At 39.8% G+C, this 26,358-nt stretch overlaps 1 protein-coding gene across 2 annotated transcripts in view; it reads right to left on the bottom strand.

Annotated features, from left to right (window-relative positions):
• Window positions 1-5,343: 5,343 nt before the first annotated feature.
• The window catches only part of SBNO1 (strawberry notch homolog 1), a 35,694-nt gene continuing 14,679 nt past the window's right edge, over window positions 5,344-26,358 (bottom strand). For both annotated transcript variants that reach the window (XM_064466254.1, XM_064466253.1), the window contains exons 8-32: window positions 25,632-25,765; window positions 25,393-25,483; window positions 24,286-24,447; window positions 23,589-23,724; window positions 23,408-23,513; window positions 21,993-22,146; window positions 20,579-20,761; window positions 20,275-20,372; window positions 19,452-19,603; window positions 18,673-18,870; window positions 18,204-18,374; window positions 17,942-18,111; window positions 16,889-17,020; window positions 15,533-15,668; window positions 14,990-15,102; window positions 14,819-14,890; window positions 14,235-14,334; window positions 13,629-13,703; window positions 13,227-13,373; window positions 13,050-13,144; window positions 12,745-12,837; window positions 12,128-12,265; window positions 11,348-11,424; window positions 10,378-10,571; window positions 5,344-9,400 (exon numbers count right to left, since the gene is read on the bottom strand). In XM_064466254.1, the coding sequence (XP_064322324.1) occupies window positions 9,258-9,400; window positions 10,378-10,571; window positions 11,348-11,424; window positions 12,128-12,265; window positions 12,745-12,837; window positions 13,050-13,144; window positions 13,227-13,373; window positions 13,629-13,703; window positions 14,235-14,334; window positions 14,819-14,890; window positions 14,990-15,102; window positions 15,533-15,668; window positions 16,889-17,020; window positions 17,942-18,111; window positions 18,204-18,374; window positions 18,673-18,870; window positions 19,452-19,603; window positions 20,275-20,372; window positions 20,579-20,761; window positions 21,993-22,146; window positions 23,408-23,513; window positions 23,589-23,724; window positions 24,286-24,447; window positions 25,393-25,483; window positions 25,632-25,765 (3,270 nt within the window). In that variant the 3' untranslated portion in view covers window positions 5,344-9,257. The remainder of the gene's footprint in view (window positions 9,401-10,377; window positions 10,572-11,347; window positions 11,425-12,127; window positions 12,266-12,744; window positions 12,838-13,049; window positions 13,145-13,226; window positions 13,374-13,628; window positions 13,704-14,234; window positions 14,335-14,818; window positions 14,891-14,989; window positions 15,103-15,532; window positions 15,669-16,888; window positions 17,021-17,941; window positions 18,112-18,203; window positions 18,375-18,672; window positions 18,871-19,451; window positions 19,604-20,274; window positions 20,373-20,578; window positions 20,762-21,992; window positions 22,147-23,407; window positions 23,514-23,588; window positions 23,725-24,285; window positions 24,448-25,392; window positions 25,484-25,631; window positions 25,766-26,358) is intronic.

The raw sequence follows: 26,358 nt of genomic DNA on the forward strand, positions 1-26,358 counted from the left end.
GCAAAGAAAATAAGAGCAGAAAGGAAACAGCTTCGTTTCGCTTGTTAAGAATAGGCTACCAAGGCCCCCTCAGCCGACAGGAGGGCTCTCCCTGCCCTGCTGAGTGTGGGGTGAAGCCAGGCAGGCTGCCTGGTGGGGGGCTCGGGCCAAGGGCCTCCTTCCTTGCTGCTGCTTTCAGGGACGGATTATCGTGTTAGCCTCATGTTACAGAGCTTTCCTGCGTTGTCTGTGCAGACAAACGAGTGCTCCACCCTGACCAATTCCTTCAGTTTGCCTGGAAGGACTCTCCCTTCTTGCCCTGCGGGCTGGACTCTTGTTACCCTCCCACTCTGGAGCCCTTGAAGGCTGTGCCAAGGAGGGCGGCCTGGCCCAGGGCGCCGTGAGCTGGCACCACTGGGCTGCAGCATGGCCCTGCCGCTGCCTCCCGCCCTGTGTGGCTGCGAGCCCCAGGGCAGGCAATACCCCACCCTTTGGCTGGGGCAGAGGAGGCCTGGAGACTTGCTTTCATCCCAGCCCTGTCTGGGAAAGCTCCTGAACCTGCTCTGCATCCGGATGCTGAGGAATCCACAGCAAAGCTGAGCAGTGGCTCACCTGAAGCACTTCCCGTGCACAGGCTGGTGTCAAACACCCAAATGCCCTCATCAGATTGTGCCCGTGTGAAACAAGCATCCATGTGACACCTGCGATGGCCACAAAACCTAATTACCTTTTGGAGGGACGCTTCAGGGTTAAGCCTCATGGAAAACCTTCCAGGTTCAAACCAAGTGTCACCAGACCAGTGGCATATTCCTGAAACAAATAATCAAGAGGCACAAAACACCTCCGTCCCTCACAGCCTCACCGGGGCACCAACTGTAAAGCCTGATGGGAGCATCCCTATTTGTTTTGTTACTGGTCATTTGAGCAAAGGAAGTGGAGAAGAGAGTGGAAGTGAAGGCCAGGGCTGGAAAATGGAAATGACTGTGAGGAAAGGAATGTGGAGCTTCACAATAACATGGGGGAGAAGAGCAAAGAGCAGAGAGAAGGAGGCAAACCAGGGGGTAAATCACAGCGGCGTAAGAGCACAGTCTCACAGAGCGCAGTGCACGGCACAGCGGCCCCTCAGTGGTCTCCAGTCAGGCGCTGTACGGCCCCCCGGCTGACACTGCTGGGCACAGCGCTGCCTTCCCCTGCCCTGGCCAGAGCCTCAGACACAGCTTTTGCCAGGGTGAGTTTAACACATCTGCTGAGTTCCTGCCCCAGGGCACCCCTTGATACCAAAGTGAGAGCCCTGAAGACTAAGGACTCTTGCTAAGCTAGTGCCTGTGCATGAGGGTCGCGGGTGTAAAAGCCTCTGTGCCCAGCTCTGTGAATGTGTGTGTGCAGAGTCTTGCAGTGCCGATGGCTGAATTCCACTCCCCCAGCTGAGGCAGTGGGATGGGGTGATGCCCATAACGTTAGGGTTTGGAAGTGCAAAGCATTTTTAGACAGCCAGATAATCAAACTCTGCCTAAACATCTACCTGAAGAGTGACAGCAACAGCCTACTGCCCTGTAATACTGCCTACAAACCCCTTCTTCACTGTCTACAAAAGTGAAGAGGGGTGGCCACAGGGTCCCCCCAAGTGTCTGGAGCAGACACACTGCAGCCTGGCAGCTGCTGCGCCGACCCCGTCAGGGGCTCTACGTGTGCACACAGAAAGGGAGGGACAATCTCGGATGTGAAGGATTTACATCCCTGGCAGACGCTCATCACAGGAGATAGTGTTGTCTGTAACTTAAATACTGCAGTCTGAGGCCGAGACATGCCAGTGACGGAACACAGCAGCCGAGGCACAAGCCAGAAGCAGAGCCCCCAAGGCCCTGAAGCATGGTCCATCTGCCCAAAATGGCTTTCAGGAGGGCAGGCCAGGCAGTGGAACCCTCCCCTCCCCAGGAGTGTGCGGGCCTGGGACATGCTTGTCTCTTGCCAGGAAAAAGAGAAAACGCCAGTGTTTTGCTCAAGTCCACCCTGGAAAGCAGTGAAGGGCCAGTGGGACACACGTGGCTCAGCAGCCGCCCTACAGCCCCAAAGCCCAAGGTGGGGATGGGAAAATCTGGGGGGGCCCTCCACAATACCAGGAAAGGCCTGATACTGAGCGCTGCGTGGGCGAAGCAGTGCTGCCAGCTCCCAATGCCCAGTTCTGCACGGAGAGGGTAACGCTGTGGATGGTTTGCAGAAACCAGCTGCAGGCTCAGACCTTCACTGTTTCATTGCTCCCATCTACATTTTTATTCACTCCAAGTAACTCCAGAGGAGATCTTACCCAGGAGTAATTAAATCACTTGCACCCTGGTTTATGGTTTAACTTAGTCACTCTAGCTAAGCGGATAAAAATCTGTTTCATGCCCTGCAATTCACTGTATATTTAGCAGGCAGTCAGTTCTTCCAGCTTATAAATGTGGAAGGAGGGAACATATAAACCAGGCTTGGACTTCCAAAGGTAGGAACCATCAGCTCATGAACTGACTCTCTGGCATTTTTAAGGTGTATTATTTACATATTGGGAAAAAAGCCAACCAAAACCTCTCTTAAGACCTTTCTCCCTTACTTCCAGAAAAATCTACTGCTTTATGAAAATGAATAATCAAATTCTAAGGGGTGGGCATCTTCATTTATTGCTGAGAACTTGGCATCATCGCCTTTTCAGATTTGGGGAAAATGAGAATAAAAGTCACTATAAACTGATTCACAAAAATAAGATTACATTAGGAGGTTTATCCCAGACGAGCTCTTTGGATGAAGGAAAGACACTTGCATGCTATGCATAGAATATGAAAAAGTTGATACTTTCCAATCTTGACATAGTTTTTATAAACTCTCCTCCCTTTTTTAAGGTCATTACAATTAGCATTCAAAGAATGTTGTGAATGTGCTCTTAACTATCACTAAAGCCAGTTTAACTAACCAGTAAAATTAACCAGGTTAAGTGCCAAGTACTGAAATGGATTGAAAGACAACCCATTTGGATGATTGCAACATGACTTCTACTAGTCTGAAGGATCTTAAAATGGAGCAACAATGGACATGTTTAATGTATGCAGAAGTACTGCCGAAAGGCATTCCAGGATAAACAACCCATGTGGGTAAGTTCCACAGCAGAAAATTAAAAGGGGAAAAAGCCCCAAAGTAGTAGTTGGTTTAATTTATTTAATACCTTTTTTTTTACAAAAAAAAAAACCCCCTGCATACAAAATTCATCACGTTCCAGTTTGTCATTTTTGTGAGCGTAAATCTTTCTAAACATTGCTGTAATATTTTATTGCTGGGCAGTATTCTGCTGCTCTGTATGAGGGCAGCTGGCACGCGTGTCTGCTCACATGGGGAACACGGGGACACGCAGCACAATACTGCACTGGAGGATGAAGTCTTTTAAGGTTGGCAAACGTTTCCCTCGAGGGTAGGCAATAAAAGGAACACATACAATTCATCTTAAATGTAACGCGTCTTTGGAATTGTCAGGTTGGACTATTAAAGGTGTAGACTGAAGAAGTACTGATAGCAAAGTCCTGCTCTAAAAAAAAAAAAAGCGTATCCTTTGTGCAGAGGTAGTCTCACAGCAGAAGTTATTGCAGGGGTACAGTATAGCCCCTCCATGGGATTGCTGGAAGCTGCTGAGGCAGTGAACACCCACCTCAAATAAAATTCAGTAGGCTGTGGGACTTTGTGGCAATGACTGAAAAATAAATCAAATTACTTGGCAAATAAAAATGCCATAGGCGCCTGCAATGGATCTAGCATTTTACTGGTTACCCTCTCCAGATCAGAAAGTAGATACATATATATGCATGTAATCAGGGACGTCAGCAGAAATGTCTCCTTATCCTCCCCAGTGCAAAACTACTCTTCCACAGGTGACCTGTCTCATTGAAGTTACACCTTAAGCGCAGCTAAGCTCAGAAACACTAACCAAACTTAGTTTTCACAAAATAAAACTTAACATGTTCATTCAGGACTTCAAGTGCTGCAGGACTTCTATAAACAGAACACGCTTAAGTCCAAATGCATTTCTATACTGGTTAAGCTCCCCGCTTAAGTGTGCCAGATCCGCTACCTTGGGTCTGTCCTCTCAGCACAGATGTCTTTCTTCTGGAAAGAACTGTCAGCATCCTTTGCACGTGTGGTGTGCAGCTCTCCAAAACCTGCCGTATCGGTGCACAGCACAGGTGAAAAATCCCTTATACGAGTTTTGGCCTCAGCTTAAATCTGTCCAGTTCCTATTCTTGAAGCTTATTTCTGCCCCTAACTTGGTCGACTCAGAAATTATTTTGGACCAATTAAGAAACAGTGAAGCACATCAAAATCAAGTTTTTGCCAGGTTTTTACTTATTGCTCTTTAGCGTAAGCTTTCAGAGGCAATCTGCCCTCAGCTGTTGTAACTGTGCCTGAGAAACCCTGGTATTTCCAGTCTTTTCTTCCCTCCTTCATGTTTTCCTCCTTAAAAAGAGTTGTTGCTTTTCAAACTCAACATACAACCTAAGCAGCAAACGAGGCCAACGCTGCTCTTGGCTGAAGCGTCTGCCCTCGAGGTTTCCCATGTCTCATTCTGCACTCCAGCATGTTTGTGGTTGCATTATTTTACTACTTCTGCCAACTTTGTCAGTCTTTACCATGAGAGTCTGTGACACGGAACCATACACTGCCGCTGCCAGTACATGACAAAAATGCCTGTTACTTCCCCGCATCCATTGTTAAAGCTTGTATTGACCACAGAAACTACCAGAACTACTTTGTTGCTATTTGCAGCTGGACGCTTCTTGCAGTGAATCTCCAATCAACGGACTTTGCAAATCACTTAATTCAGGAAACAACTGCATGGATACAGGCCTCCCCGGCAAGAGAAGAGCAAAGCCTGTGTGCCAGCTGCTGGAAGCTTGAGGGCTAAATAAGAGACAAGCAAATCAAGGGATTTCTCATTTATCTCTAACTTGGGATATAAAGATATGTGTTGTTATCTGGCAAATAAAAACATGCATGACTTTTTCAAAGGTAAGAAAGTTCCATTTTCTCCATTTTGCACATTTAGACATTATAGGAGGCTCAAAACTTTCCCAGGAAATACTCTACAACAGATGCTTCTACTCTCAAATTACCTGCCTTTCCAGAGCACTTTTAAGGCAGTTAACATTTAGTATGTGTGTAGCAATTGCACTGTTACATGTTAGGGCAGTGGGCAGGTCCTGTTGCTGATGCATTTAATTCTAGAACTTGTAGGAGCTCACTGAATGCACAATGAGAGGCACTGGTAAGTGGTAGAAAACAGAAATGTATCTAGGATTAAAGCTTAAAATCGGAAACACACCGAAAAGACTAAAGAAAACAAACTACATGAAAATTCAAATATTTGTTTCTGATACAGGCACAAAGAAGTGAATAGTACCAGTCACTGAAAGACATTGGGAATCAAGTTCTCTCAAAAAAAAATACATTATACACAAAAAATATTGAATAAAACCACATAGCATCAAAGGGATCATGGAAGACAGACAATTGATAATTTTGAAAAAAATGATGACAACATATAACATCTACAACATATGCAGACATCCCTTGGAAGTTTTATATATGCTATATATATTTCAAAAGTACACATGAACTGCCTGTTTGGCAGGCTGAGAAAATAGGAATACATCTTGGGAAGGTCATGAAGGAAAAAAACACAAAGGAAAACAAGAGTTATTTACATTCAATAATTCAGTAGCTTTTAACATCTCTATATACATACATACTTTCTATATATGTACAGACTGCAATGGGATCTGAACGAAGCTTATTCCAAACGCAACAGAAAAATACAAAAACCCCTTGATAATGCACTTGACAAACGTTTACAGGTTGCAGAGCTTTCTTCATTTACAAAGAAAATACTATGCACTGACTAGACAACCAGCATCTTCGGGGACCTTTAAGGCCTTCCAAGAGGTGTGTGTTCCCAACAGACCACACAGTGATTAGGAACAAAATTGAAAACTTGCTGTGCAGAGGGGGGGTTTCAGTGGGTTATAATTGCATTTACTGCGTCAGATGTATCTTAAGTATGAAACTAGTTAACAACTCAAAATTTGGTTGTTGTCAAGGGACAGTTTAAAAGAGAAAACCCACAATTTTATCCCTTCAATTCCCAAGTCAACTTAAGTATGGATCTTCCCCTTCTACAGCATGCTTCCAAAACTCCGAAGTACAGAAATTGCCACCATTTACATTTAGCTTTGTCCCTGCTACCAAAGACATCCATCCTTTAGAAATTTTACATCCATTTCAGATGAATGCCCCACAAGTAGGAAAAATACAGAGACTGTTCTTGCCTAGCTTGGTAATTTATGTGACATGACAACTGGTCTCTCCTTTTTCCTCCCTGTGAGGATGTTTGTGTTACGGGCAGTGCTGCAGGAGGATACCACAGAGCCGTTCCTTATCCCATCCACAGGGCTATTTATATTCCTTTGCTCCCCCAAGCTTTATCAACAGCTCATGAAGAAACAAACTACCACCAAAAAACCACACCCAAACCACCGAGCACAAGTTTTCCAGAGAAAACATTTCTGTAGCTTGAAGGCTAACTTTTTTTGGATATTAACCTTGCAGATGTTATAGCACTTGAGAGCTGTGGCTGCAGATGTGTTAGTAACTGAATGCCAAAGCCAAGGCATTAACATTGGCAAGGAGCAGAGGGCAGGCAAAGGAGAGCAAGTGGGGGGAACGGATTTCTGGAATGGGAATGGTTCTTATGGATCTTGTAAGTACTGCTGTGTTTTCTCCCCTCCAGGGGACACAAGTGCATCAGAAGTTGGTGTGAGTGAACAGCATATGCTATGTACTCCCAGAAAGAAGTAGAATGGTTTGGTTAGTGATATAGAAAATATCCAATTCAGTATTTGCTCATCCCAACAACCAAAGTTAGCACAACAGACTGAGAAGGGCCCTTAGGAACAGAAGCATATTTAAATGACAACTTGCTTTAAAAAAAAAATAAAAATCACTATTCATGAACCTACCACTTCTAGAACCATCTTCCTGTGGATTAAGATCTAAAATGTTCTGTTACCATCTCAGATGGTAGAAGCTTCTACACCTAATAATAATAAAAACACAGCAAAGTCCCCACACAGCTTGCTGTTACTAGCAATTTGGTTCACTATCTGCTGCAATAGTAATCTGTCAACATTCTTCTCAAAATCCCATTCCTTTTCCTGGAATGGATGCCAAATACATCCAATGGTGGGTATGAAACACATGAACATCCTCCCCCACACCCTGTCTGTGGTCTACAGTTTTCCAGGGCATAATCAGCTCCTACTGGCATCGCAGCACTCAGGCAAGCTTCCCTTTACTACCTGAGGATTAAAACACTCCCAAACACACCTACCACCTGCACTAGAAGTATTCGACAGAGATGCAGCAGGTGCTACGGCAATAGGGAGCATGCCGATTTATCCTAGATCTGTATTTCCAGTTAATCACAAGTGCGTGCAGGGGGTTCATCCCCCTGACTGCTTCAGATGGGAGCCAAGGACAGCAGGCAGGCATCCTCCCCTGACGAGCAGCTGCTCTGTTACTGTGCTGGGATCCCAGCACTGGCAGCATTAACAGAACCTCAAGCAAAACTATTGACATAAGGAAGCGCACTTCAGCCTGAAGTTGTGGAACTTCTGGCCATGTTACTCACGGAAAAACCTCTTTACGACACTTGGATCTGGCTCACAGCTATTTGCAGAAGTGACATGCGCTACAGTGGATGGCTGCTCTAAGCCTGTCAGGTAAACTTTGCTTAAAACATGCATCAAGGTTTAAACACAGTTTACTTCTTGCCTCATTAATGAGTTCAACTGAACTAGTTGGCCTGCAAGACAGAAGCCTGGTTAAAGCAGACGGGAACATGCCAAGTCCTGTCAAATTCCAATTGTACAGACTTGTTAGTTTTTTTGGAATACAGTGATTGCCTAAACAAGACTCCACTTCTTGTTAGTACAATAACTTTTATTTGACATCTACAAGATCATTATCTTGTAGTTTTTTGGACAGGTTTATACAATCTCAATTTTTCAATAGTGCAACCTGTGCAAGCAAGAAATGACAAACATTGTCCTTCACTTTCTTATAAACATCTACTATTATAGGCAAAACAAAACTTACCCATATTATAGATAAGTGACTATTCACATTTGTACATTACAATTTCTTTTAAACAGCTCCAGATAAACTCTACAATGTCTTACAACATATTAAACAGTATTCAAGTTACTGGGTAACAGAAACAGCACATACAGCGGAACCCTCAAGTGTTTCCCATTCTCTAATTTACAGCTCAAGTAAGGTTTCATCTTACAAGTGACAAATTAAATTACATTAATGAAGTAGAAAATATAAGATTGTATGCAAGATGGAAGTGAATTTGCACTTAAGTTTCCATAACCTCCTCGGATTAAGGAAATGCTTCAATTTAAGGAAAATAGGCATCCAGCCATCTTTGCAGTACACATTAGGAATACCATTAATACATTAAAAATGAACTAATTTTAATTTAAGATGTTTATCACAAAAAGAACATGTTGTAGACTCAAATATATAACCCCCAGGAGAGAACCAGAAAAAAAAACAAAACGCAACACCTGGGTATAAACACTATAAAAATGCAATAACCAATGCTGTACAACTAAGATTGTGTTTCTCTCCGAATTCCTGTCTCGTGTGTTTCTCCTGTCCATGCCCGTTTCTAAAGACATGCACTGTCAAACAGAAACTGGGAAGGAACCTGAATGCATGATGTGCAACCTCTAGGTTTCATGCTTTTACAAACTCATAAATTGAAGAGAAAAACCCAATATATATTTTATATATATATACTCAGTACATGCATTCAAGGATATCTCCCACAGCAATGGCATTGATGCGCTGCGTTAAACCCTGAGCACTGTATGACAAGTTAAAAATAAAGCCTGCTTGGGGATTTTCAAGCATTTTCAAACAAATTGTGGTTTGTAGCTTAAAAGGCCAAAAGTAAAAGCAAACAGGAAGCACTACAGAGAGCATAAGGAAAGACAGATGCACCACCATAAACAACTGCTGGCTTTCAGTTCTACCAACCTTTTTAGATCTCTTTATTCCCAAAGTATTTGAGAGCACACAACTGAACTGAAAAAGTTATATTTCTTTGGAATCTGTCCCTGATTTTTATGCAAGTGATATGCTTTTACAGCCTTTTCCTCAAACACCAAAGTCAACACCTGTAGTTTGTCCTCTTAAGCGTTGTTGAAATTGGTGATGCTTTGCGGGTGATGCTGCTGCCATATCTGCTGCTGTTGTACTGCAAGCTGTTGAGACTGGTCTGACGTTGACAGGAGGTTAACAAGGGGCGATACACAATTTGCAGGAATGATCAAACCTGAAAACAGCAACAAATCAATTGTTTCATAAGCATGCAAACAATCTGTTTGTTAAAACCTCAGGCTGGTAATTCCACCATTTAAGTTACACAACAGTCAGTGACCCTTTCCAATGCCAAGTCTAACCAAGCACAGCTACAAGCTCTGCTTCTCAATAAGAGTTTTATCTTCAAAAATCACTAGGATCCTTTAGGTCACTGAAGCAGTAGAAAGGTTGACATCTTGCTCCTGAAGACCAGTTTTATTCTGATGTTACTCGCTGCCACACAAAACTAAAAGGCAGCTATTTTTGCTTCTCTAGTCTCACAGAAGTTACACCACCATAAAAGTTTAAACATGAAAAACCTAGTTTAAATATCTCTGAATACTGTTACTGGAACAGGAGCTGCCATGATATTACACATCCACAGAAAGTCCACATTTAAAAAAAAAGGGAAAAAGAAAAAGGAGGTTTCAGCTTCTGAGGTACCTGCTATGAGGGCTCTGCTAAGAGGCTTAGCAACAAGAAATGACATAATCATCTTTAAATCATTCTAAACTATTGATTTCACATGACTTTCAGTAGCTCAAACCCCGTGAAAACAAGCCTTTCAAGGGCCTGCTATTCTTTGCCAGAAGTGGGGGAAAAAAAAGTGGAGCCCTTGTGGTTTCAAAGGTAGGTTGGCTGGAACAGGCTGAATATGACTTTTTTTTGTTCCTAGCAAGTCAAAAGAACTGAGAAAGTAAGTGTTCTGAAGCCTGGCTGAAAAAAAGGAAAAAGTCTTCCTTCTTTAACCTGACTCAGAACAGCATTTGTACTACTAATACAGATTTCAACGGTTGTACTTCTGCCCCTCCCAACATCCACACTGACAAGCCTTTTCTCTTGCAAGCATCTTTATAAAGTCTCCTATGTGACTCTTAACACAGAGCGACTTGTAAATTACGACTTCCTTCTACTCCAAGGTAGAAATAAAGGAGCAGACAAACCACTTACCTACAATCCTCTGCCCATCTTCTGTTCTTAGACGCACTATTTGCATCTTCACATTTGTACCGCTCACAGAGGCTAGAACGCCTTCTACTTTTGTCCAGACGCTCAATACTGAACCACACAAGACGTAGTAAGTTCGACAGCGAAGTCCCACTTCACAAACTAATCCCAAGCCTGCCTTCTTACAATTGCCTCTCCTACAGCACAGGAAAAAAAGAGCTTTCAAAAGAATTCTACAAACAAAAAGTATCCAATTAAATATGAGACTTGAAGTTATTTAGCATGTATTCAGAGTTAAGGGAGGGCTGCAAGAACACAGTAAGGGGAGGGTCCATAGCATGTCTCTAACAGTAAAGCTCTGAGAAGTGTTGGCTTATTTAGGACCAGATCTTCAAAACGTACAGAGCAAACTTTAAGCTGAAGACACCACTCATTTACATCACCCAAGAACCTGAGTCTCTTACATATGAAGCTGGTGCCTGATCAGTTTATTTCAGAAGCTCCAATATTAACCTGAAACTTCTACTAGTTATGCTGTTCCTCAGGAATTAAGACAACAGCTGCTGAGTTCAGACAGACTGTTAGAAGAGGTAGCACAAGAACAGCTGCTTCTGACATCTATCTCATCTCTACTCAAAGCATAAATACTTTTCCCCCCAAATAACATTTGAGCTATCCCACCACAATAATAGATCAGATCAAGACACTGAAAGCACAAGCTATTTCTGGGTCATTAGACGACTTCTGGAGTGCAGATTGTACATCAGCACTCATCTAACATAACAGAACTTTAAGGGCAAGTGCACAGCCTCATGTTTCTACTCAAAGGCTGGGTCATTTGACTGGTCACAGGCCAGTTCTTCTTAAGCAAGAAACACAAGATTTCACACGAGTAACAGAAGAACAGGATAGTGATAAACCAGTTCAGGTAAACAGTTTAAGTTAAGGCATCTACGTGCACACAAATACTAACCAATACGCATGGGTGCAGGTATCCGCGGAAGAATTGTACTGCTCTAACCAGTGTGGCAGAGCATCTTCAGAAGGTACCTGGAAAAGTCATTCAAAGTGGGAATAAAGTAAAACACATCAAGATCGCATAGAACAAAAGCCATTTGGTCATTACTACCAGAAAAGAGGTAGCACCAATATTCTGCTGGTAAGAGAGGTATATTATCCTATAATTTCAGGCTATTAAATGGAAATGCCATCTCAAAGGATGAGCAAAAAGTTTGAACGTGACAGAATCTCAGTAACAACTATGGCAGAATCTCAGAGCTTTTCCAGTAATCAACCTGGATTCTCAGGAGTTTCCTCAAGTTTTTACAAATTCCACACTATAAAATTGTTTAAGAGTAGTGTTAGATATTTTACAAGTCTCTAAACCAAATAATCTGTTACAGTATTTAAAATATCAGTGAACAGCTGAAGCTTCAGAATAGCTTACAATACACTGTACATAACAGCTTATTTAAGAGCACGTTTGTATACCTTACACAGAAGCAGGACTTTTCCTTGCTAGATCCTATTACCTCATTTTTTAATTACCACACCACAAACTACCTATATTCAAAAAGCTTTAGATACAGGAATGCAGACACCATGTAGGCCCACTTAAAAACACCCAAATACAAGCTCTGCTCTGGAAAAATAAGCCTAGGTTTTTTTACTTGCCAGAATCATACACAAATACAGGAAAGGTGTTTTTTTTTTTTTGTTCTGAGCTTAAAACTAGCGTAATTTCAATGGTTACCTTCTTATATTTCTTTTTCAGGTCAGCACATGTTTCTAGTTTGAGTTGTTTCCCAGTATTTGGTCTGTATACTAAAAAAAGCTTCTTTTTAGGATTCACTTCTTTTACTAGAATAGCCGTTTTCTTGTTATTTCTTATCTGGAAAATAAAGACAAACCAAAAACTTTGTAAGTTTAAACATGCTGACAGTATCCACCTTATGTGATTCCATACCAAGTTCTTTACAGAGTAATAGTGCAATTATATATGTGTGTGTGTCTGCGCACAATAAGAAAACTAGTACTAACAAGGACACATTTAGAAGACAGTACCACCAGACTACATTAACCTCACAACTTTTCCTTACAGTGAAAGCATCTGGTTTCTTGATGCAGGTTTAAATAAGAGCTATTCATTTGGGCTCACATTCCTACCAGAAAATATCTTGAGCAGCTAAATAGGAGGGCTTCATACTTAGTGTTGGAAGCAGACTTAACATGAACTTTAATGTAAGTTTGAAATAGTTTTGCAAAACTGAAAAGTAATTAATTTGAACAGGAAATTTTTCAGGCGACAGTGTATTTGGTTAGCCCTCCCAAACCATCTCTGAACGTAATCCAAAAGACAAAGAATCTTACCTGTAGTGATAAATAAAATCCATCATCTGGACCCGACTGTTCTGCCCAGATCTTAGTTGCTTCGTCCCAAGACATTCCTCTCTCTACACTGATCTACAAGACAGCCATGCAGGGATATTTGGGAACAGGCTTTAGAACAGTTACAGACATATGAACTAAACCATAGAACCAAATATTGCAAATATTTAAAGGCCTGGAACCTCCCCTCACTCTGCACACACTTAGCTGATTGCCATGTTTCAAAAAAAACTTATCCGTGAGCAAGTTTGATTAGATCATACAAATAAGATACAGAATTAACTTACTGTGTATAGTTCTACATGTCCAGAGGTAGAATATCCGGGAGTTAAAAACTTCTTAACGTCTGCCTTCCTTACTTTCTCATCCCCGGAGCCCAAATCTATTAAAAAAAAAAAGATAGAGTTATTCAGTTTCTCTTTTCTTACCGAAGTACAAGAGCACTGAGGAATTGATTTACTCACCTAAGATGCCCATATCGTATCTTCCATTCTTCTTGGCATTTTGAATAACTGCATTTAACGTGTCAGAAAAGTACTGGAATAAAGCATTCTGCTGATGTACTTCCATACCAAGAATTCTATTCAAGAATTTCCCTATGTTGTTATAATCTTAAAAAAGGATAAGAAATATATGTATCAGGTCAACAAAGATTAAGTCTGATGACAAGCAGCTCTCAATCAGTATTCAAAGAGTCTCAAAAAGACTCCTTAAATCCGTTCTTTCAGAAATGAGGAAAACATTCTGAGGTTCTCCAAAAGTCACTTTTTAGATAGTTAGAACTTCAGTTCTGTTGCTAAGAGTCCATTATCATGATACGTGATATTCCTAGTGACATTCTGAAGATACACTAAACACACAAATACCTTTATCAAGCGTTAGTATTCCAGATCTGTCTTCTACGTTTATCAAGCCCACACCAATCAATCCCTGACGAACATCTAGGAAAAAGGAGGAAGTTAGGTCATAGCTGCTTTGCCATCTAAAAATAAACCAATAAAGTAACAGCTGGTTTAGCAATCTTATTTCAGATGCCAATTCCAAGATTTCCGATACCCTTCAAATGTATTTGCAATTTCTACCTAATACATGAATAAGCAAGACAGAACTTTGCCTTCTGTACTTCCAGGAAGCACAGGTAGGAAAAACTACTAATAGCACTATACATGAGCCCACAGGAGAACAAGATATTGCAACAGATAACAGGAAAATAAGGTTAAAGAACTGTATGTAATACTTCGGCCGAACAGATATAGAACATGCCTTATATTGAAAGAGTTCACATACCTTATTTCATATGTGAACTTCACTATTCAAGCAATGTGTATAAGAGTAATGCCCAGTGAGACCCTATCTGGGCTAGCTGGTCAGTTTAAGTAGTAACAATGTTTTCTAGCTCTAAAATTATTTGCATTTTCTGCATACCGGAGAATGATCAAAAGGTAGCTTTACATCCAGTAAATTATACTTACCTTTGAAGAAGTCTCCAGGAAAATCAGGAGGAGGTGAGACCATTGGGGAGTCTAAGTTCACAATGGATTTCATAACAATCTCTAAAGCATTTCTGCCATACTGCATAAAAAAAGAGAAAGTTGCTCTAACAATGTGAAACAGCATTTGTGCCTCGGCCCCAAGCACATGCAGTTTAAAAAAAAGCATTTGTAATTCACAATGTCTTTCTCTACAATAGCAAAGGGAACTGGCTATTAGCTTTTCAATTGTAAACTACACTATATAAACAGCCCAGTCTTAATTTCTAATGAGAATTGCCAAATTAATCTTTCACTTGTGACTGAAAGGACACATACCATTTACTTAAGACTTGGATTGTTAGCAAATGCAGAAAAGTAATCTACACATGTATTTGTGTTCCACGTGCCTTTGCAAACAGAATTAAGAATGTTTTCTGGCTATTTCAGAAAGAGGCCTCCTATCAAGGAAGTAATACAGTTAAAAGTAACACACTTCACCGAAGATGGAGGAAATCCTTCCTCAGCAGGTCACTTGTGGAATAAGCACCACAGCATGAGCTTTCAAATAGAAATAGAACTGTCACCTTGTTGTCAAAATTGAATCTGCTGAGGTCTCGAGTTTCTGTAGCTCGTCTGTCACCATGGGTGAGGGCTCCCTGTTAAGACACATCTTTGTTATTAAATCATACTTTAAGAAAAAGAAATCTAAGTTGTATTTTCTCAAACGAAGCATCAGATTCTTGAAACAATCTTACCAAACTCTCCAGTCTTTTTGCAACTATGGATGCAAATCTCTGCTCTCCTGCCAATTCAGAAATTAGGAACACGTACTCAGGAGCAGTCACTTGATTGGATCTATGAGTTCTTCCTGGATAATTAAGTAGAAGCACATATGTTAAATAAAATCCACATCATTGAGCTTTTCTAATAAACTATGAATTGTGAAGAGTAAAGAAAAAAGCTAGAACTTAATCCTGCTGGAAGTTAGTTTCTGCTGTAACGCTGCCAACAGAAGGTAGTAAACAAACGCTCTAGAGTTGTGGCAGCTTTCGTAAAGAGACTTGAAACATGGAAAAAAACACCTAAGCTGTAGTGTAAGTTTGTTTGCTAGGTTTCCTTTCAAAACTTTCAAGACTATTATCTATGACTACAGATAAAGCTGATTCTGTAAATGAGCAAAAGAGATTGGAAGGTTCCTTGAAAGGTGGCTTAGTCAATCTTATTTCCCATGAATTAAGCAGTAAATTCAGTTAGTACTACTGAGTATGCTAGGGGAAGGATACAAAAAAGTTATTTACCAAACTGCTGTATTGCTCTATCTGCGCTCCATGGCAACTCCAGAGTCATGTGAACTCTCCGTCTCTGATTCTTAGCTCTACGGTCTGCTTGCAATGATATACCAGAGCTGGCAGCCTCTGAGATGATGGCAATGTTCTTTTATTAAGAAAGGAGTTGTTAGTTAGCAATAAATCCGAGATCAAGCTTCAGTTTCCAATTTCTAAAAAACCACCCCTTAATTTTACAATTAACACTAACATAGGTCTAGAACGGTTTCACTCTTATTTGGTCTTCCTATTGCAAGGAGGGTGGGGGGGGAGAAAAAGTATGGTTCCCTATCAGAGCTAGAAATGCTAAGGAATTTTTTTTGAGCGAAAGGAGTGGGTTTTGCTTTACTTTTCAGTGACGCCTTTCTGTGCAATTGAAGAAAGGCAGTATGTTGCAATCTTGCCATTCCAAAGGGCAGGTTTCTCTGATGTTGGCCTGCACTGCAGAAAGAAAAGTGGCGGGACACAGGGAGACTTGGCCTGATCACAAGCAACGCAGATAAGAAAGGTGCTGCTAATACTGCATAAGGAAGAGGATATGGCCATTCTAGTATCTGAATGCATGTGCCTTGAAAGAATGTAAATGTTTTGGCTGTGCACAAGTCATTTACAGAAACACGAGCGTTTACCCTCAAGTGCAACAACAGACCACAGAAATTCCATGCAACAGCTACGCCTACTTGACTTGCCCTCTTGTGGTAGCCTGTCCCAAGTGAACCACAGGATTCCCTCCCTGCCCTTATCAGCTTCAACTGAACCAGTCAGTGTTTTCTTTCAGAGCGCAATGTAAGACAAAAGTTATCACTCTTCCCAGCATTAACAAGTCCTGAGAAGTAAGGTAAACAACCTCCACCTTCTCCCTTCAGCCCCTCACCGGAAGTTTTTTCTTCCTTTCATACTAAGGCAGTCAGTAGTTTTCCTCATTTCTCAGTGTCGTTATTTCCTCTTGGAAGCAGAGGTACACAGAAAGGAATTGCAAAGATGTGGAGGGTGTATCTGTCTTTTAAACATACACTGCTTTACAAGACCAGCTTAAAGGTGCCAGCTTTCAGTTTGGCATGCGTGTACATGTCTTATGCACAGGCCTCTATGGCCACCCAAACTTCAGCCTGACCTTTAAAGCATGCTGCAGCCGCATGTTAGATGGGACTACTGAACATACTGGTTTGAAAAACAAAACACGCAGTGGTGAATAGAAAATGCTTTCTAACCAGTACTTACACTACCTAAAAAGTCACTGTGGAATAATGGTAGAGCCACAACTTGAATAACTTAATGTTACTATGGCATCTAGCAAGTTTTTCTAAGTTGTATCTCTTCAAGGACTACCTTATCTCCATCCATGAACCTCTGCTTTTCTGTGATGTTCAGAATTTCAACAGGCACATCGAGTTCAGATCTTGACTCATAAGATATGCTGCCATCATCATTGCTTACAACTCTCCCTTTGCGGCCTGTCATCTTTAAAAATAAAAAGGAATACAAGCTCATTATGGCAATACCAAAACTATTACATAACCAAAAACATCAAGCAATGATGCTATTTATTCATACGCCAAACTTAAAATAGATTCAGTAATTTACTCCAAGGGCAAAACTACATTAAGGAACCTGGATTTTTTGTTGATGCCATTATCTGTATGTGGAACGCTTATTTAGAGGTAACTAACTCAGGGAATCAAAAGCACAACAAAACGTATCTATGTAGAAATAATGTAGTATTTCTGTGTAGTAGAATCGTAGCTAGAACTATGTAGTAAATCCCTACCGTAAGGGATTTACCAAGAATACTAAGAAAAAACTAAAGTGACAGCTGAGACTGTCACCGATTTTAACAGGGTCTTTCAAATCACAATGATGTTTGTACTTCATAGACAGGTAGCTTACTAAAAAACAGTAACTAAGGTTATTGAGAAAAAGAGGTAATTCATCAGGCTCTTCATTAGTGCAGTTTTATTACACAGGTTCTTAATCTTCATTGCCTAGGAAGATAAACTAAAGCTGCTTTCTTTTTACATACATCAGCTTCAAATTGACTACAGCTAGTTAGAGAAATAAACTACTGAAGGAAAATAGAAACTAGTATGATTTACACAAAAAGAAACTATTCGTCTCAGAAATAACCTATTTGTCCATTCAGAGCTCTTGTCTGTTTTCGAATACAATATTCGGGTTCTTCTTTAATTCAGAGGTGTTCAGCAAGAGTAACCTGTACACTCATCCCTGTGAGATTACAGTCAAACTGATAAACAAGTCCTCTATAATAGATACTTAGGTCACATCCAACCTTGAAGAATGACAACACTGATTTACCACAGCCTGACAGATAATGTATGGCTGCAGTAGAAAGACTTTTTTTTCTAAATGTCAACATCAGCCTACCTCTGCAACATTTTCAGGACCACCCAGTTCATCTATAAGCTCATCCAGTGTATTAGGTGGCAGATCTTCAGCCAGCTTTTCCAGTTTATCAAGCAGTTCTTTTTTCATTTGTTGGGCCCTTTCAACAGCATCCTGACTTGTTACGACGCTGCTGTTTGTGTTACTGTTTGCTGAAATATGAGAGAGACTCTTTAATATTTAGAATGTCTCTCCCTAGTTGTTAAGAAAGCGAACAGATGCCAAAGAAACTTATTCTTCTTACCTGACGTGTTGGTACTAGAAGTGGTGGTACCAACAGTGGAAGTGAAACAGCTAGGTCGTTTTGATCCGAGACCAGAAGCTAGTAAGGCACTTTGAATAGAATCTGGGTCTATACTTTTCTTCTTTTTCTTGTCTTTATTTTTTTTATGCTCTTTTCTAATTAACCATGGATCTAAAGTTAAATAAAATATTTTCAAAAAAGTTTCAAGCATTTTAGTGAAAAGCCTTTCCTTTGAAAAACTACATTCTCATCACAAAAGGTGACTTACAAAAGTCTGAATTCCAGTGTGTAAAATCAACCTAAAGATGATGCAAATCAACATTCTAGTCCTAATGCTAGTCTCATTAGACTTAAACTACATGCTTATCATACACTCTTAGTTTTGGCTCACTGAAACGGTTAGGAAAGACTTATGCTTACTATCTGCAAGTGCAGTTACTTGCTTGATGAAACACTTAAACTGTCTTACCATCTTCATCATCTTCACTGGATTCATCTCTGAATGGGTTGAAGTCATCATCATCTCCAGAGCTCAAAAATTTGGAGCTCTCGTTGTCACTTTCTTCATTGTCTGAAGCATCAGACTCACTTTCACTCTCATCAGAGCTGCTACCTGCAAGGCCACCTGTTTTGCGAGCTTTTTTGGCTTCTCTGCTTATTTCTTCACCTAATTCCATCACCACCATCACCCCAGGAAAAAAAAAAAGTCAGTTTAGACCTTGTAATCTACTTTTGATGTTTGTTTTACCACTGCTGCATACCAACCAGAAAAATATTCCACTTGCAAAAACAGATTAGTTTCTTTTAAATGGTTTTAAGTCTTCAGTTAAGACCCCTCTCTCAATGTTTTTACAATCACCTACTTTCGTTAAGAACATAATCATTTTGGGAAAGGGAGTGGTATTATGCCTCTCTTCACTGAGTCTCAAGAAAAAGAAAGCAATTATTTGCTTGACTGCATCAGCAAGTGGTCTGACACGTGCAAGGCATTTTGGGATACAGTCCCATTCAAGATCAACCCATTTTGAGCGAAGTAGTAACCACAATTTACAGGTTATATTGTTTCAGCAGCAGTTTTAGATTCTAATAATGGAAATTTTTAGCAAAAGTCGTAGACTTTAGTTCATGCTCTTTCATGAATGATTGTACTGATATTTACATTCCTGTATTTTTTTCCAGAGTTCACTCTCAGGCAGCATTAAAACTGCCATTTTCACTATGGCATTAGTGTAAGAACTTAAGCATTACCTTTCCGTTTCTTTATTTTGTTCTCCTTGCAAGGGCTGTCTCTAGGTGAATTGTTATTACTCTGAGCAGTCAAATCAATTCCCAACAAGCTAAACAGCTTCTTCCTGTCAGGAGCTGGAAAGTGCTTTTCAATAAGAGACTGGAATACTCCTCTGTTAAAAAAAAAAAAGTTCCTCAGTCAAATTTGCATTTACTTAAAGTAGAAACCTGTAACATTTTAACAGCTTGACTTCTATGAAGAATTATTCCTTCTGAATGCTATTACACAAGCACCCTGTATAATTATCACCCATATTACTTTTTTTGTTACCTTCTCTAAAGTAGACTTTACAGCAATGTTACTTATAACTTGTTAAATTTTATTTTGGTATCAAGTGGTATCGCTACTGCCATTTTCTTATTGCTCAACATTTAAATGACAGATTAACTGAATTTATTATGGTCTTCAGCAAGGTAGTCTCAGGACTGGATTTGGCTCATCTGATAAAAGAAGGAAGTCATGATTGTAACTTGCTTTGGTATAAGTGCAGCGCATGCTTGACAAGTCCTCCCCTTCTCCCAGTTTGCACAGAACAGTGCCAGCTGTTCACATCTGAAAACATCATTTCAGAGTGCCAGTAGAACTAGGAACTAACCAATGGTTTACTTGGGCGATACTGTCAGAGTTTATATATGGGCAGCTTAAGTAAAGCATTTCGCTAAAGGACACCATTTTTCTGCACACTGATGCACTTTTTACACACGAAAGGACAAATTACTACACATGCTAAGCTGGATTAAGGTTAGTTTTGTAAAGGACAGTTCTAACAAACTTTAGTCTTACTTTGCTGTAGAAACAAAGTCATTCAGTTCACCACCACCTTCCTCCAAAGCTTCTAATGTTCTTGCCTCTCCTGTTGACTGCAGGCCAATTACAACACACTAAAGGAAAAATGAATACAAGGCATTGTCACTAAGATGACTGACTTTGAGTTTATTTTTGCCTGAGTTTCTATGGTATTGAAGCTATTTAATGAGCAAAGTACAAAAGCATGCTACTACATCTGAAAAGATTTTTTGTTTATAATACAAATAGAATAGCTTTACATTTAACAAAGATACTTAAAAATAGGTTTTGATCAACTTACTTTCCCGTTCTTGATTTCTTCCCGAGCTAGCTGCACCACCCTCTTCACTTTAGAAGCTATGCAAAGGTACTTGAAAAACCTCTGATGAGCTGACCAAAATTGACCCCACATAGACTTTTTCATTCGCTGTTCTGCATCGATGAGATCAGCTGCTTGCTGAAACCTCTCTCTGGCACTGACCCACTGAAGAAGAAAGTGTTAATTGTTTTACATGTCACATTTCAAGGCTACACAGGTACATTGTTTAATATCCAAATGAAGACAGAAGAGAAGTTTAAAGTTACAGTACTATGGGACTGCAAGTCAAGGAAACTCATCATACATCAAACAAAAAAGAAAATAGCTATGGCTTAGTAAGTTCAGAAGATAATTACTCTCATAATGAAAAGCAGATACATTTACATTACTACCAAGCACATACAGTATTTTCTAATTATCTAGTTTCTCCATTAATAGAGTCAGGTTAAAGCTAAGAGTACTGCCCATAATTAAGTATAAAGCAAGATCCCAAGAAGAGAAAAACCCCGCTGCCTTCATTTCTACACCATTTTGTTGTACCAATTGTTTCCAGATTAGGTAAAGTAAGCTTTGAACACACGTTCAGTGATTCTTTTAAACAACGTTAATGAAGTGGTGTTTTAAAGTTGATGTTAGACACCCGTCAAAGAAATTTTAATTATTGTAGCTATCCAACATGAATACCAAGTCATGCTTAAACAACTCTTAAGCAGGTAAAGACCCTGCTCATTTTAATTTATGTCCAAGGACTAATTATTTTTATCTAATACATCAGTGGCAGTGTACAAGCAGAACGTGCACTCAGGAAAAAGACACTCAGCTAAGTGTACAGACAAACCAATTAATAACAACATGAAAAAAATAACCAGCAGGTTAATAAAGGAAAACATTGAAGGGAACCACAGCTTCGATGCTTTGGATTTGATCTGCCATGAGAGTAAAGCTATCACCCTGCACTGTTTAACTAGAAGCACCTCTCCACCATACTGCTTCAATGAAGTGCGTGCAGCCTGTCTGAAGTTCTGCAGCTTGTTCTCAGCTCAGTTGCCTAAAGGGGGAGGACGGGAGCACAAAAACATGACCAACGGGTGAACAGCTTTATCTTAGGCAACTACGACCGAGGTCTAATGAAGTATTGCTAGAAGGCAGTGGATCTGGCAGATACTGAAAGATGCACCCAAAACCGCAGCTTTTATGACTCAGAACAAGAATTAACAGCTTTTGCCAAGTCTTAAACAGAGACATCTTTACACTAAGATGAGACAAGAGGATGCCATTCCTGTCTCTCAACAAGCAAGAGCATTATATTCGATTTCAGGAGCATTCGAGTTTAAACCAAGTAACTTCAACCTCTCAGAACTCAATACAGAAAGTAAATTTTAAAAGGTGTTCTTACCAGTTTCACAGATTTATTGTACATTTTAACATATTCCTGTGAAAGCAGAACTTCATCAATTTTGAAAGTTACACCTGAAAAACTCAACTGTCTTGCTATGTACATTCCTCTCAGCTTCATATCCATAGCAACTATTTCCATGGCACCAACACCTCTAAAATAAAGGAACAAATTAAGTCAATATTAGAATTTTCAAGAGCAAGTATTTGTTAAAAAAAACACCCTCAAGTGCTTTAGAAGAAAAACAGCATGCTTACAAATGAGAAGGAATATATTTTCAAAATCATTAGTACTGTTCAGTTACACGCATCCAATCAGGGGGTCTCGAAATTTAGCCTTCACATAAAACTATATCCCCGTCTTGTGAGTATTAAGTGTATCCCAAGAGGTATAAACAATCAAATAATTACTTTTTCCCAAATGACCTAGCATGCGTTAGGAGACAGTACCTTAAACTGTAATTGGATAATGAAGTTGGTCCAAATATATAACAAAATCTTGCACTGCAATTTTATAAACTCCACTGAAGATTTAAAATAATACAAACTTCATTAAGCTATTCAGATTTATGCCAATATGAAAATAACTAAACTAGGAGGTAACTTAAGTTCTTCTCAACAGCAACACACCTTTAGCAATACCTTGAGAGCACAGAAGTCAACTGCAAAGCTAACCTACTCACAAGCTTGGGCCTGTAATTTCATTATTGCTCAACTGATACGTACTCAGTAATGAAGTGGAGACTACACTTGCACAGTCTAGAAAAATCATGCATCATGTAGATGGTATGCAGGAAGATGCATACTAAGCCCTACAGTAGCACTCTAGTGTTCAAAATTCTTTTTAAGTAGGCAAGACATAATATATTAAGATGCTTACCTACCAAAGAATGTAGCAGTTGCATTTTCTACTGACACTCAGCTTTTTTAATAAGTTCTGAAACACAAAGTACCTTGCAACAGCACAGCATATATAATCTTTCTGAACTGAATTCTTATGCCAGAAAGCATAAGAAAGAGCCTGCTTCCTGTTAAACTGCCTAAGCTGAACGCATAAACATTAGAGGACCTCTGCATATAGCAAGACATCAACTATACTGAGCATACTCAGTACATACAGTGTTTTCATGATAAGCAGCAAAATATTTTCATTTCATAAACACCCACATTTTAAGACGGCTATTTTCCCAGCAAGTTTCTAAAGCTCTCAAAATTTTCTGAGCGAGGGAAGTGTCCCATTTTTTTACTACATAAGATAGATCACATTTCTGCTAGATTTAGAAGCTCGAGTCAGAAAGCTCTTAGTATGCCAGGACAAGTTTGCAGAGGACTGAGTGAGTGAAGACAAAGGAACTAGAAAGCACAGTCAATCACAACCATATGCAGCATTCTTACTTGAGCTCTCCAAAATATTACCTTCTTTCAACAGCCTGAATAAAATCGCTGAATTCCCTAAATGGAGTTCCTTCACCCCATATTCCAAGACGGTTCATATATGCCATATTTCTTGGCTCAGATGCACCTAGGAGAAGAACACACTCTGTACCAGTGCCAGTAAAAACATGCAGACATTTAATGCAAACCAAATAGTACATACCTGTGGCACTAGCATAAACAACCCTGGCTTTTGGAAGTTTATTTTGAAGTTCCAATACAGCCAGACCTGTTTTTGTTGGTTTTGATGAACCAACAGGACACAGATTCTTAGCTTTATGACACTCATCAAATACAATCTGAATGACAATTAAGGAGAAAAAAACCCCAACTTTATCCCATTTATTTTTAAAATGGACAGCTAAAACAGAAGACAAGAAAATCTGCTAATTACAATAGGTGGCAGCAGTAAATTGTGAATTCAAAAAGACACTAGTCATGTTTTTCACTAAAAACTTAGGAAGAATTTGCTCTTAAATACTTACTAGCTAAATAATTACCAACACGTGAGTGCTTTAAAATGCTGTTGATACTCAAAATAATTTAAGAATTCACTGGAGAAAATTTCAGTGTAAACTTAAGGTTCTTAAACATCATGTTTTAATTTTATGTGTTTGTTACAAAGAGCAGAAGCTTCACTCTTGTACCAGAGCTGTGTGGCAACAATATGACAGTAATAGGTTTGGCATGGAGTTTGTAAAACTTCAAATCTAATGTCAGCGCATGCACACAATCAATTACTGCCATGAATAAAGAACAATTCGTAAAATCACCCACAAATAAAACCACAAATTTTCTTTAAAGATGTAAGCTTAAATAGCAATTTGGTTACAATCAGCTGAACTCCAGATAAAGGATACAACTCCATCAAAGTCTTCACCACACCAGTGAAGGAGCTGCTTTAATCTGGTTTTGTATTTACCACCAGACTGACTTTCACCAATAAGAGAAGAATAGGTAGCAAAGATGACACCTTTCTTCACACTTCCATTGTGTTTGGAAGAAATTTTCCCATACTTGAACTGCAATAAAAAGATAACAATTACAGAAATTATTGAAAAGAGATCCCTCCTCAAACCCACCTACCATATGATTAAGGCATGCTGGTAGCCTTAACCTTAAGGTGCATACACTTTGAACCACCTGTATCCCTATATCATGATTAGGGCATAGCCAGCATATGGTAGCATGTTTAAGGGGTTATACAGGGCCTTACTTAAACATACACTTAAGGAAAACTAGATCCAAGGCCTCAAGAGATTAACAGCCACATTCTCCGACTACATGGTTTCCTCAACTTAAACACAATTAACATTTTAGTTTCAATGCATCTCTTAGAGCTAATAGGTCAAGCGTATTTACAACTGCTACCATAAATTACAATTTCTAAAGCTTTGCTGTATTTTAGAAATTAAGACTTCACAAAGCAAGAATACTAACTTAAAACTAACTATAGGTCCAGTGAGTTCAACTAGTAATCACGCTTCACAATTTATGCAAGTGGCTAATCCTGAGCAGAGAAACAGTCTCCAAAAATAACTGCACACGCTACTGCTGCTTTAATAAATTACCAAGGAAGTCTATTATTCAAGTACTACATACAAAATGTATTACATATAAAATGTGCACTGAGAAACAGAAAGGAAAATTCAAATGCTACAGAGTCTAAAAGGTTTAAAGAATATTCCAACTTCTAGAAAATACCAGTAGTGTCAGTAGTGGCTTGAAGAGTAATTTTTAAAAAAAAAATGCATGCTAAGACTTAATCCTACAAGGGGCCTATTTACATGATTAACTTAAAGCACCGTGTGTTCCTTCATAAGATTAAGGCCTGTCAAACGAGACCTAGACAGCAAATTCATTGAAATTAGTACATTCTTACTCTTACAACAGTCAACATGCACAACTTGTCACACAAGCGTACCTAAAGTTTTGCCTCAACTGTACATAGTAAAAAGTTTCCACACCTTGTTTAATGAATGAACCAGTATGTTTTTTGCTCCAATATCTCTCAAATCTCTTTCAGCATCGTATTTCAGATCATTTGACACGCTAAACCTGAAGATACAAAACAAAGCATATATTCTGTAAGTTACAGTAGAAGTTCAAAAAGCAGTTGGTAGAAGATTTCTCAGAAGAGAGATTACACAAACTTAAGTACTATAGTCACTACAGTGTCTGCTCTAACAAATCCTGACACACTTACCAGACTGCTCTTTTTCTGCCTAACAAGTAATTTTCATAGATTATTCCAGCTATGGTCCTTCCTTTTCCTACACCAGCACCATCACCTATCAAGAATCCAGCTCTGTCTCCATTGGGCAGGAATGTTTCATGTTGCTGTAGGAGAAAGAACAAAAAACTTGTACCCATTCTCCAGAACACATCACTTTGGATTGTCAGAAAGGAGCAAACATAAGAAACATCCTATTGGATGAGACCAGTGGTCCACCCAGCCAAGCAGCCTCCAGACAGTCGGAAGAGGGGAGTTTATTTAGGGAGAGCATATGAGCCCAACTGCTTTATGTGACCCATTCTCCCCCTTCTTCCCTCAGGACCCAAACTGCTATAAAACTGCTGTACATATCTGTCTTTTAGTGCCTACTAGCAGACTGGCTGCTTTTTTTAACCCACTGATAAGCACTTCCACAGCCTGCTGCAGCAGCGAGACCCAGACATCCACTGCCTGTGTAAAGAAGTATTCTTCTATCCATTTTAAACCAATCTCCTACCAGTTTCACCAAGTTCTGCTTTGTTCTTGTTTTGTGGGATTCCGCTGCCTTCTTGATTATGTAAACCTTGATTTCATTTCCCTTCATTTTTCTCTTCTCCAGCCCAAGGACCCTAGCCTTGTTAGTCTCTTTTCATGAAGCAATTTCTTCCTTCCTGTGATCATTTTAGTTGTCTAACTTCACTGCCTTCCTTCCTGACAC

The sequence above is a fragment of the Phalacrocorax carbo genome, chromosome 15 (genome assembly GCF_963921805.1).
Source record: "Phalacrocorax carbo chromosome 15, bPhaCar2.1, whole genome shotgun sequence".
Classification (NCBI taxonomy): Eukaryota; Metazoa; Chordata; class Aves; order Suliformes; family Phalacrocoracidae; genus Phalacrocorax; species Phalacrocorax carbo.